The sequence below is a fragment of the Cotesia typhae genome, unplaced genomic scaffold, assembly GCF_013202065.1.
Source record: "Cotesia typhae breed Kobodo isofemale line unplaced genomic scaffold, CoteBio_Ctyphae contig_4, whole genome shotgun sequence".
In the NCBI taxonomy this organism is placed as follows: domain Eukaryota; kingdom Metazoa; phylum Arthropoda; class Insecta; order Hymenoptera; family Braconidae; genus Cotesia; species Cotesia typhae.
In genome coordinates this window covers 7,304,181-7,316,616 of record NW_027423748.1, presented here as the reverse complement: position 1 = coordinate 7,316,616, position 12,436 = coordinate 7,304,181, and the positions used below count along the sequence as shown (strand labels likewise).

The 12,436-nt window shown below is 27.6% G+C and overlaps 3 protein-coding genes across 3 annotated transcripts; all 3 read right to left on the bottom strand.

Annotated features, from left to right (window-relative positions):
* Positions 1-62: 62 nt before the first annotated feature.
* Positions 63-7,332, bottom strand: LOC141526921 (aconitate hydratase, mitochondrial). The gene is made up of 9 exons (XM_074242077.1): positions 7,151-7,332; positions 5,199-5,353; positions 4,810-4,976; positions 3,517-4,272; positions 2,761-2,963; positions 2,397-2,685; positions 2,052-2,325; positions 1,540-1,888; positions 63-1,050 (listed from the first exon to the last, which is right to left on the bottom strand). The coding sequence occupies exons 1-9, from the start codon at positions 7,181-7,183 to the stop codon at positions 910-912; spliced, it is 2,367 nt and encodes a 788-aa protein (XP_074098178.1). The 5' UTR covers positions 7,184-7,332; the 3' UTR covers positions 63-909.
* A 514-nt stretch (positions 7,333-7,846) lies between these two features.
* On the bottom strand, positions 7,847-9,746 carry LOC141526923 (uncharacterized). The gene is made up of 2 exons (XM_074242080.1): positions 9,575-9,746; positions 7,847-9,371 (listed from the first exon to the last, which is right to left on the bottom strand). Exons 1-2 carry the CDS (start codon positions 9,673-9,675, stop codon positions 8,051-8,053), a joined length of 1,422 nt encoding a protein of 473 aa, XP_074098181.1. The 5' UTR covers positions 9,676-9,746; the 3' UTR covers positions 7,847-8,050.
* A 299-nt stretch (positions 9,747-10,045) lies between these two features.
* Positions 10,046-12,427, bottom strand: LOC141526924 (speckle-type POZ protein B-like). Its single transcript, XM_074242081.1, has 2 exons — positions 12,087-12,427; positions 10,046-11,610 (listed from the first exon to the last, which is right to left on the bottom strand). Exon 2 carries the CDS (start codon positions 11,587-11,589, stop codon positions 10,534-10,536), a length of 1,056 nt encoding a protein of 351 aa, XP_074098182.1. The 5' UTR covers positions 11,590-11,610; positions 12,087-12,427; the 3' UTR covers positions 10,046-10,533.
* Between the last annotated feature and the right edge of the window lie 9 nt (positions 12,428-12,436).

The following is a 12,436-nucleotide window of genomic DNA, read 5'->3' as shown; positions in this document are numbered from 1 at the left end:
ACCACTGTAATAAATGTAGAGGAGCAGCAGGTGTGAAGAAGAATGAAAAAAAATTAGTCGAATATTTTCAAACATAATTTTATTTAAAATTAGGAATCGTACAAGAGCATAATTACTCGAGTCGATAAAAATCTCCTCGTCGTTTGATGGTAAATAATGTACAAATTGATTTTTCTAGCTCTATCATTATAACAATGATTTTTTTTTTAATTTAAAAACACGAGTTATTGGTATATTTCTTATGTACATAATCATACTGACTGCATTTGGCTCTAATACGATTTAAAATTCAGAGAAAAAAAAAACAATTTAATATTAATTAACTTTGTAAATATTGGTAACGGGGCGGATGTTAAAATTGACCGATATTTACAAAATTATTTAATAAGAAACTGTTTTTTTTTTTTTTTTTTTTTTTTTTTTAAAAAAAGTAAATACCAAAAATATGAAGAAAAAAAATACTTGTAAAATTTACACGATATAAATAAGAATGGTCATTAATATTTGAGGTAAGTATTGTCGAATTAATTGCGTTGACATGAAACGATTCATCATTGGTTACCTCAAATTTTTAAGTATCACATCCATAATTATTTATATGTTTAATAATAATCTAGAATGTATATTATAAATCAAGCATCATTACCATGCGATTTACAATAAAATTGCATAATTTCATTCATTATTTTCCAATTGTTGACTACGTTATGACCTATCGTAGTGTAAATCAATCATATATATAAATATCATCGACTATTGTAAACAAACTGCATTCTTAACAGTATATAATTATTAATTTTTTACAGCTAGATCAGCCTACGCATAATTATCTGCGTTAATAACTCCTGGCAAAGATGTTAGCATTCAGTTTTGAGCACATTGAGAATAATTGTTGTGTTTATTAAATCATTAACGTCCTGATGCGATTTCCTTCATACGATTTAATGCTGATCCGGCTTTGAACCAACCAATTTGCTGCTCATTCAAGGTGTGGTTTAGCGTAATCGTATCCACTTTGCCGTCTTTGTGTTTGATTTCAGCTTTTACAGGCTGTAACAACAGATAATTGTTATTAATGCGTTGGAATAATAATTTGATAGTTACACCCACGCAAAAAATTTATAAATTCCGATAAAAAAAAATTTTTATTAATATATATTTAATATTTAAATTGGCCCGAGGATGAAAAATAAAATTTATAAACAGAATATATAAAAAAATTATGAATTTTTACAATCAGATAATTTATAAGTAAGCAATTTATTTATAAGAATTTAATTGTAAGAGTGTAAAATTTAATTTATAAATTTTATTTTATATACTTGAGCCAATTTAATTATTTAAAATATATACAATTAAATAAATATTTTTTTTTTTTTTTTTGTAACAAAAAATGGAGCGATTATTCTGGGGGTGCTTGTTTTTCAGGAAAATTGTGAGTGTGATATTTTATAATAATTTTAAAGAAATAATATGAATTTTTCATAACTTTAAAATTTTTTCTGATTATCATATACACTTTGTTAAACTAATACTCACTTTTCCTGGTGCAAGGTCTTTCAAACCAAGAATACTGATTTTGTCAGTTGGTTGAATTTTATCGTAATCACTGGCATTGGCGAAAGTTAATGGCAAAAGACCTTGTTTTTTGAGATTGGTTTCGTGGATACGGGCGAAGCTTTTAACAATAATTGCACGACCACCAAGGTGACGAGGTTCAAGAGCAGCGTGTTCCCGAGATGATCCTTCTCCGTAGTTTTCGTCACCAACAGCTACCCATCTTATACCGTTCTTTTTGTAATGGCGAGCGACATCAGGAACACCTCCCCATTCACCAGTCAGTTGATTTTTGATTTTGTTAACCTCATTATTTTCAGAGTTGACTGCACTAAAATTAACAAACATATTAACTAAATTATTTCCTTCAATTAATGTCTAAAAAATAATATTTCAATTAAAAAAAAATTAGATTAAATAAATATCAAAAATAAAAAAAAAAAGTTAAAATTTTATTCAAAGTAAGAAATAAAATTTTTTATGCAATAAATTACCCGATGAACATGTTGTTTGAGATATTGTCAAGATGACCACGGTATTTTAGCCAAGGTCCAGCTGCAGAGATATGATCGGTGGTACACTTTCCTTTTACTTTGATAAGAACAGTCAGATCGGTAAGATCTTTACCGTCCCATTTGTCGAATGGTTCTAATAATTGCAATCGCTGTGATTTTGGATCAACATTTACTTTAACTTTGCTGCCGTCAGCTGGTGGAGCGTCGTAAGTCTCCATACCAGGGTCGAATCCACGAGAAGGAAGTTCATCACCTTAAAAAAAAATATAAATTAAAATATTTAAGAAATAAAAAAAATTTATTTATAAAATCTTATCAAATTACCGAATGGGTTGTCCAAAAGGAATTCTTTTCCGTCTGCGCCTTTGAGTTTATCAGTAAGAGGATTGAAATCAAGACGACCAGCAATCGAAAGGGCTGTTACTAGCTCAGGACTTGTGACGAAGGCATGAGTTGCTGGATTGGCGTCGTTACGACCAGTGAAGTTACGGTTGTAAGATGTAACAATTGTGTTTTTGTCGCCTTTCTTGATGTCTTGACGGTCCCATTGACCAATGCACGGTCCACACGCGTTAGCTAACACAATACCACCAAATTCGCGAAGTGTTTGAGCCTAAAAAGTCATTATAATTTAATTACATGATAATTTTTATTTAGTATAAAATTAATTAAAAAATAAAATACGTACAATACCGTCGCGCTCAATAGTGGCTCGAATTTGTTCTGATCCTGGTGTTACATTGAATGTTGACTTTGACTTGATACCGTGCTTAAGAGCTTGTTTAGCGATATTAGCGCACCGTCCCATGTCTTCATAAGAGCTATTTGTGCATGATCCAATCAAACCAACCTTGACTTCATTAGGCCATCCATTTTTCTTGGCAATTTCACCTAATGATAAAAAAAAAATATGATTAGTAATAGAAATTTTATTGCTTTTAAGAAGACATAGTACAGTCTGTTGTCGGTAATTCAGTCTGGATCAGTGACAACAAATGCCAATTGAATATATTTGTGCTAAGTAAAATTTTGAAATCTTAAGTATGAAATAAACGGAAAATTGTACACAGAAAAAAAAATTAACTTGAATCAAGAGAAAAATTCTTAAACCAAAAAAATAATTTTGAAGAGATTTATTGTCTTGGATCAAGACGAAAAATTCTTGAATCAAGTAAAATTTACTTGAATAATTTCTTAATTTAAAAATTTTTTTTACTCAAATCAAGAAGATGAAATTCTTTAAAATTATTTATTTAATTCAAGTAAATTTTTTTTTCTGTGTAGGGATGGCCTTTACCCTAAAAGCCAATCGTTTTTCTAATTTTTTTTTTTTTTTTTTTCAATAATTAAATTTAAAAATAAAATAATTAATTTACGAAGGACATATTCCTTTACATACTCCTTTTAAGTTTAATAATTTTTTATTCTTAAATAAATAATTTACCTAGCTTGGAAATAGGGTGAGCAAGATCTGGAGTGAATGGCCCATTGACATGTGGCTCAAGAGTAGACAGATCCAGCTCAATAACTTGATCGTATTTAGCATTGGCATCAGCAGTCAACAGACTAGTTCTAAACATGTCAGCGGAGGCAGCAATGTCAGCACGGTCTGTTGCTTTCAAGTAATCTTGCATACGGTAATTGTACGGGAAAACAGATGTAGTGGCACCAATTTCAGCACCCATATTACAGATTGTTGCCATTCCCGTACAACTGATACTGTCGACTCCCGGACCAAAGTATTCAACAATAGCACCAGTACCTCCTTTGACCGTAAGAATACCCGCGACTTTTAGAATGATATCTTTCGGGCTCGTCCAGCCTTTCAGTTCTCCGGTCAATTTAACTCCAATGACCTTGGGACACTTGAGTTCCCATGGGATGTTTGCCATGACGTCCACAGCATCAGCACCACCGACACCAATGCAAAGACCACCAAGACCTCCTCCGTTTGGCGTGTGAGAATCGGTACCAATCATCAGCAAACCGGGGAAAGCATAATTCTCCAAGATAATTTGATGAATAATTCCTGATCCAGGATTCCAGAAGCCTACTCCGTATTTAGCTCCAGCAGTTTGCAAGAAGTTGTATACTTCTTTGTTTATATCTTTAGCACGGCTCAAATCTTTTTCTCCTCCTATTTGGGCTTCAATCAAGTGGTCACAGTGAATTGTTGATGGAACAGCTACTTTTGGTAATCCTAGATTCAAAAATTAATTTTAAAAAAAATTAATACACACTAGCAATCTTACAGTCACTATGTGACTTTTAAATTATAAATAAAAAAAAAATTTGCTTTATTAAATAATAAATTTTGTTAAATTGCATTATATTTCCTTAACTATTGACGTTTTTAAAGATATAAGCTCATCCTGATGTTACACTCATCAAGAGCTTTCATTTAAGTACCCACATGCATTTTTTATATATTTTTCATATATTCATATATATAAATATATAAAATATATGAAAAATTGATGTGGGTACTCAAATGAAAGGTCTCGATGAGAGTAATGCTGGGATGAGCTTATATCTTTAAAAATCTCAATAGATCTCAAGATACAAGGTCATTTCTTAATTATGTATCGAGGGAAAATTTTCAAATGCAGTCTAAATACTTGTCATAATAAATTGACTATCGGTGAGAATGATATGAAAGACACAAAATTTTTCTTATTCTCTTGATAATATAGATTATTTTTAATTTAATAGTAAATTGAGAGTGATTGGAGTATACCGGAACTTATGAATTGTAACATAGCCATTTGAGCTGTAGCATCTTGCATGGCAACACGATCTGGTCGGAGTCGGAGATAGCTGGTTCCTCGTACTATTTCTTGCTTATCAGGTTCATCCAAATGGGAATATAATACTTTTTCTGAGAGAGTCAATGGGCGACCAAGACTGTAAACAAAGATAATGTAAATAAATACCATTAATATTATGATATTAACATCAGCAAACATTTGAAAATTTTTTTTTATCTTTGTAAAAAATTAACTTAAAACAAAAAATATAAATTAAAAGTTTGCACTATTAATTTTTTATTTATCTTCTAGATGTTGAATTTTTTTATTAAAGTTTTTTCATAGAAATTTTTTTTTTAAAAACTGAATGAATAATTACCGTTTCTTTACGACTTTCAAATTTTCGCTCAATTTGTCGTACGGAAGGTAGGTTGTTTGATCGAACTTTGACATTGCTACCCTTGCCGCAGCAAAACTCAATGGACTTAGACTGAAACATCTTTGCTGGATATCAGGTGTTAATCCACACAGTTTCTGTGAAATAATAAATTTTAATAAATGTATTAATTCAACTGAGTCACAAAAAAATTAAAATAATAAAGTACCAATTTTTTTTTATATTAATCAACATAATAAAAATTTATAGTCAGCATTTTTATTTAATATGCGCTTCAAAACATTGAGATAAAAAATTATAATTGCGCAAGTTGTGTCAAAATAATAATAGTAAAAAAATAAATGACATTTTAAGTAACAGAAGAATAAATAAAAAAAAATATAGTCAGTTATAATTTATTATAAGAATAACTTTCAATAATTAGTCAATTATTTTATAAATAAATTAAATGCGCCGTAATTTTTATTTATAAAAATAAATTTAACTGACTTTATAATTGTTGTCAACAGATATTACAAAAAGTATTTGAATTTAACTTTCTTTTTTTCATACTTGCTAAAGTGTAATATATTTCATCACGACAATTAAAAAACAAAATATGTTATCTTTATTATTTATTACCTCATTATCAATATTATTCGATGTTTACAAAAATACGCTTAGTTGTTTATATATATTTAATAAAATGGAATAATTACTTGAATATTTGCTTGAGATAAACGAATTAATTTGATAAACTATTTTAAATTCAAATATTTGTTTTAATTATATTTAAAAATATTGTGAAAATTAAGTTAGCCGACATTTAAAATTTTTAGAATTTTTTTTAATTGAAAAAAATTTTTTTTTTAATTTTCACTTGTAAAAAAAATTTAAAAACTGTAAGTGCAATTTTTAAAAAATATTTTTTTGTTCTAATTTAATTATTAAAATAAAATATGACATTTAATTTAGCTGTCACTTGAAAATTTTTTTATTTTCTTTAAGAAAAAAATTATTTTCAAAAAATTGCATTTTTTATTAAAGAAAATTAAAAAAATTGTCAAGTGACAGCTAAATTTAATATCATAAAAAAAAATATGAAAAAAAATTTTGCAGATATTTAATAATTTTATTTAACAAATAAATTATAGCAAAAAAAAATTGACATTTAAAAATTAAAAATCGAATTTTTTTTTAAATAATTTTTTGGAACTAATTTTTTTATTAAATAAAATTAAAAAATTTTTTAGTGACAGCTAAATTTAATATCATTAAAAAAAATCAAAAAATTAAAAACGTCGGCTAATTTTACTATCATAAAATATTTTATTGTTAGGGGAAAAACTATATAATAAATGACAATGTATATTGGTACATATAAATTGACAGTAACAAGTATAAAATACAGGAGTAATGCATGCGCACTTTATATTGTGAGCATAACCTTATATCCTAAAGATTGGTACTCTGCAATATATATGCAGAACATTGAGTTATGTAAGCTTTTAAAAATATTTTTCTATTACGAGATGAACATATTTTTATTGCAAGGATACCGCTGATAAAATAGTACACATCTTCCAAATAATATTCACCCATTTAAAAAAAAAAAAAGTGACATGTTTCAAATGACATTTAAACGTTTGAATATTTTTCATGGATTTAAAACATGAAATTTAAAAATTAAAATATAAAAAATGAATAAAATTACAACTAAAAAATAAAAATTCAATTGACCTAATTTTTAAATAAAATCATTTATTTTTGACACATATTGAGGTCAAGAATATAATCATGAATTTACTCTAAAATAATCTGTATCATTGAGAAAATTAAGACAGATTAATATTGGAGTTAGATGAATTATGATATGATTATAAAAGAGGGAATGTAATATATCATGTGACGTGTAATAAAAAATCAAAACTTTATAATTAAAAAGAATCGCCTACCTGCGCCCGTAAAATTCTCGTGCAGTAAGACATTGTTGGAGAATTTAGGTCTTGAAAGACGACACAATTTAATACAAATTAAAAGTTAAAGCGCACGCGCTTATATATATTTTTATTGTAAATATATTACAATAAAGATTATCTCTAGTATGGCAGTCCTTCTCAAACTGGCCACCAGAGAACTGAAGTAAACTGAAGAACTAAATAGAAGTTGACCTATCAATTCTGAATCTTAACACTTAACACGCATGCGCTCTTATGTAATATCGTTTTTTACTCTGCCAGCTCTGTCACATAATGCTTTGTTAACAAAATAAAATCAATTTCTGGAAATGCACTGCTGCGCTAAACAATTTTCCGTTTTTCTTATATGCATTTAAAAAATTTTTTTACTTCACAACAATTAATAATGACACTAAAGTTAGATGACATTAAAGTTAGCTGTCACTTGATAATTTTTTTATTTTCTTTAACAAAAAATTGTTTTTAAAAAATTGCATTTTTAATTTATTAAAATTTCTACAAATCCATTTTTTTAATATTTTTTTTTTTTTGCTATAATTTATCTGTTAAAAAAATTTTTAAATGTCGGCTAACTTAATTTTCATCTATTAATAAAACTGAAGTTAGCCCTCAGTTGTCAATTTTAAACATTTTTATAACAAATTAATTATAAAAAAAAAATGTTTCTAAAAATTTTCACTTGTAAAATTTTTTAATTACATTTTTTTTACAATAATTTCATAACTAAAAAACATCTAAAAAAATTTCTAATGTCTGTCAACTTCAGTGTCATAACTATTAAAATTTTTTTCTTTTCATTTTATTTATACCTCATAAAAAATATTTACATTTAAAAATATTAAAAAATATTTCAATCCATAAAACCAAAAAAAATTTCTACATATCCGAAGTGCTCCATTTGTAAGCTTCTTCTTGAATAGCAGCCCGAGCATTCTTCGCTTCGAACCATTTTTTTTCATACCCATTACTCCTATCAACGCCATCCCAACGATGTCCTGGTTTAATACCAAACCGATTAGGCATAGAGGCATTTTGGTAAATCGGTTTGGGTTTTTTGTCTTTGGCAAATTGTCGAAGAGGATCTTCAAATTCATGTTGAATTGATCTCAAGTGAGCATCAAGGTCAGCATCATCAGCATACCTAGCCAACGGCTTGCTCATTTCATACAAGTCTTGTTTAAGTTTCTCAGCTCGGTCATCAACTTGCTTGAGCCCTCGTCCCCACTTAGCATATTTGTCATCAATTTCTTTCTGCCGCTTCTCTTTTTCTAGACGTTCTAACTCTTCAGCTGCTAAATCACGTCGTTTACCAGTTCTCCTATCCCTCATGACTGCAGCTTGTCCAAATCCACTAACTTCAGCGCTCAAACTGTTGAACATTTCCTTTTCTCTTTGCCTGTGAGCTTCTGTTTCTTCGCGTAATGCATCAGCATTCTGTAAGCCAGCAGTTTTGCCATCCAAAGTCTTTTTGAGTCGCCCATTAGTCTCTGGACTTGGAGATCTGTCTGAATTACTGGCCCATCTTGAACGTTTGCGGCCATTATGAGATTTGCTGGACTCCCGTGAATGCTTAGATTTTCTTGGAGGACTCAAATCGGAATCTGAACCACGCCTGGACTCTCGTGAATGATTTTTAGACTTCCTTGGAGGGCTTAAATCTGAATCAGAATCACGTCTTGTTTTCCGTGACTCACGTGAGTGATGCTTAGATTTCCGGGGAGGGCTCAAGTCCACATCCGAATTATACCTTGAGTTTTGATGTTTATGTTTTTTATCACTAGACTTTTTCGATGCCCTTGGCGGGCTTAAATCAGAATCTGAGCTCACTCGCTGCGACGATTTACTGGAATTTTTACGTTTTTCTGATATTCTAGGTGGACTTCTATCAGGAGAATATCTTTTAGATTTATGTAACCGTCTTTCATTTTTAGAATTAAATTCTGATTCACTATAAGATAATAATTTGTTAAGATTATTATTATCTATATTATTTTGCGTTGAATTTACTGTCACATTTCCCTCGCCGTCGTCAGCTATAATTTTCCACTTTTTTCTATCAGCAAAGTCAACCGGTCCACGTTCATCAATAACTCCTACAATCATTGGCGCATCTTCTGTTGCATTGATGATGTCAAATTCAGCATCGTCCATTGGACGTATATTGTCGAGGTTGATGTCATCATCAATGATCTGAACTCTACAAAAAAAAAAAAAAAAATAATATATTTAAAATTTTTAAAAATAATTTTACATCAAAAATATTAAATTATAATTAATTAATATAAATATTCAGCAATGACATTTAATGTTGACGTTTTCAAAACGTTGAAAAAATAAAGATAACCCTAGTCAAAATAATTGTAAAAGCATCTCTTATTAAGAAATAAACCAAAAACTTACGTTGAATTTTTAATCTTCTTTTTTTTTATTTTCTTTTTTTTATCACCACCACTGAGATATTTTTTTAAATATTCCTTCTGACTTAATTTTTTAGATTCCATATTAATTACTAATAATTTATAAAATATACACAGTAAGTATTGAACACTTGAACAGTTAACAGTAATGTTGTGAATTGCCTAATTCCAAAGTGTTTAATACAAAATTCGCTCACTTAGAATAAGGTGGCGCTAGTGTTGTTTTACCACTCCTTTTTGAAAATATGTGCGTTTTTTTTAAAAGCTAAAGTCAATATTTTTAGGCGTCAATTTTATAATCATCTTATTAAATTACACTAATTGTTATTGTTGTTGTTGTTGTTGTAAACAAAAATATGCCATCACACAAAATTAAATTGTATTATTTATAAGAATAAATCATCATATCAATTAAATAAAAATAAAGTTAGACAAATGATAATATTTACTCCTATTTATTTTTTTCTTTCAAAAATAATATTTTATTCACATTTTTCACTTTGAATAAACGCAGTAATGAATAATTTTTTAATCAAAAAAATTATATTGCAATATTTAAAAATACATCTTTATAATTAGAACTTAAATAATATTTATGACTTATGACTTTGTCGTAGACTTAATCTAATCAATTACTTGTATAAAAACAGTGCTGTTTTTTATGATACTAAAGTTAGCCGACGTTTTTAATTATTTGATTTTTTTTTAATAATTAAATGAAAATAAAAAAATATTTTTTTAAAATTTCATTTAAAGTTGTGAAATTTTTTTTTTCATTCTTTTGTAATCATTTTTTCAATAAAACAAAATTCTAAAAATTTTTAAATGTCGGCTAACTTAATTTTAATCTGTTTTTTTTTTTTTTTTTCTGTAATATTTTACTGAAAAAAAAGTTTGTAAGAGAAAAAAAATACAAAACTTATAAATTAATAAATTAAAAAATTATTCAATACTTTTAGGAACTGTTTTGATCAAATCAACAAATTTTTTTAGCAAAACTGATAACAAAACCGGCTTAGAGCTTTCTAGTTTTCTATAATCTTCAGTGTTCATAACTTTTTCCATGTTCATTACTATAAAATCAACAACATAATCCATTAACAGCTTCGCACTGTGCTCATTTGCTAAAACCATAATGGTGACTGCGTTTTCAATAGTTATTGTCTTGCACAGGGATTCTTCACACAATATTTTCAATGTTTTTAGTTGATACTTATTCGCAACGTCTAATAAACACTCAGCTTTATCATCTAAATTATCAACTATATCAGTGTAAATAAATTTAAGAACATCTTTGAACACTTTAGGCTCTACATCATCGATATTTAGCACATATTGTTTGCCCTTAGAAGTTTCATGTGATAGCATCGAGGCAATTGTAGGACTTCGAGCGATTAGAATGGATTTATGAGCTCTAAATTTAATGTCTTTCACTGTGAAAGTGACATCACTACCCATTTCAGTTTTAAGAAGCTCATTGAAGTCATCGGAGATTTTAGGTTTCATAGTTTTGTATGGAATTTCTGATGTAGTTGTTAAATAATCTCCATATACAACAAGGTCAACGCTCAGTGTTAAAATATTGTCGGATAGAATGTCATTTTTATCTTCCAACAATTTATTTATTTCTAGAAATTTATTAGAGCCCCAACTTTCATGGACTTTAAAGATCCGAGTTGATTTTTTTATACTCACTTTTCTTTCGTTTTTATTATTCAAAACGTAAATTGAGTAATCTGCTCTAACTGCTGGTTTATTACTGCTCTTTAAATACAAAAATACTGAGATCCACTCTTTAACTTTTGTTTCTTCATTGTTTTTAAATTTTAAACGTAAGTACCAAACGTCTTTAATATCAGATCCAGTTGAAAATTCCATTGACTCTATTTTAACGTCATCTTGACTGGTAAGTGATGAATCTATAAATGAATTAAATTGATCAATTTTCCATTCGAAAATTATTTTACTTTCCTGCATAGATGAATAACTTCTCCTCATTTTTAAATAATTGTTGATGATCTGGAAATTTTTAATTTTTATTAAAATTAACAAAATTTCATAAAAAACTAATTTAGCAGATATTTGATCATTTAAAAAAATTTTTTTAACAAATAAAATATGGCAAAAAAAAAATTTTTTTTTAAATTGACATGTAGAAATTTTATAAAATTAAAAATTGAATTTTTAAAATAATTTTTCCGGAAAAAATTTATTTGTTAAAAAAATGGTCAAATGTCAATGAAAATAAAGTTAGCCGACATTTAAAAATTTTTTACTATTTTTTTATTGAAAAAATTATTGCAAAAATTTTTCAAAAATTTTCATTTGTAAAAAATTTGAAAAACTGTAAATCCAATTAAAAAAAAAATATTTTTCAGTTCTAATTTAATAAATGAAGCAAAATCAAAAAATTAAAGACATCGGCTAACTTTAATATTATCAAATGACTGCTAACTTCAATGTCATGAGCCTAAAATGATATTTTTTTAAATTACCTTTTAATTTAAAAACATGCGTTCAAAAGCTCAATATATTTTTATTTTTAATTAATATTTGCGTTCCTCACTCCGAGATTAACAAATTAAGATAGTTATACTATTTAAAAATATTTTTCACAATAACGTGATTTTGATGATAATAAAGATAATAACCTACAATGATCACAATTAGCTGTTATGGTGTGTCATCCATTATTATTGCTTACAGCGCTATTGCTGGACAATTTGACAATAAAGCCAACAATTTTTTTTTATGCATACAAATTAAAAAAAAAAGTGAATAGTAAAAAGATATTTTTGTTTTATTTTTTTATTATTTCTGTCTGAGTGCTTTGGAGTGTCACAAA

What these genes read in the sequence shown, in the direction of transcription:
- LOC141526921 (XM_074242077.1), bottom strand. Translation starts at nt 7,183, where the DNA reads ATGTCTTACTGCACGAGAATTTTACGGGCGCAG. An exon ending in CTATTGAGCGCGACGGTATT is followed by an intron (nt 2,686 to 2,760) that starts GTACGTATTTTA and finishes ATGACTTTTTAG; the next exon opens with GCTCAAACACTTCGCGAATT. An exon ending in AAGACCTTGCACCAGGAAAA is followed by an intron (nt 1,051 to 1,539) that starts GTGAGTATTAGT and finishes CTGTTGTTACAG; the next exon opens with CCTGTAAAAGCTGAAATCAA.
- LOC141526923 (XM_074242080.1), bottom strand. Translation starts at nt 9,675, where the DNA reads ATGGAATCTAAAAAATTAAGTCAGAAGGAATATTTAAAAAAATATCTC. An exon ending in AAGAAGATTAAAAATTCAAC is followed by an intron (nt 9,372 to 9,574) that starts GTAAGTTTTTGG and finishes TTTTTTTTGTAG; the next exon opens with AGTTCAGATCATTGATGATG.
- LOC141526924 (XM_074242081.1), bottom strand. Translation starts at nt 11,589, where the DNA reads ATGAGGAGAAGTTATTCATCTATGCAGGAAAGTAAAATAATTTTCGAA.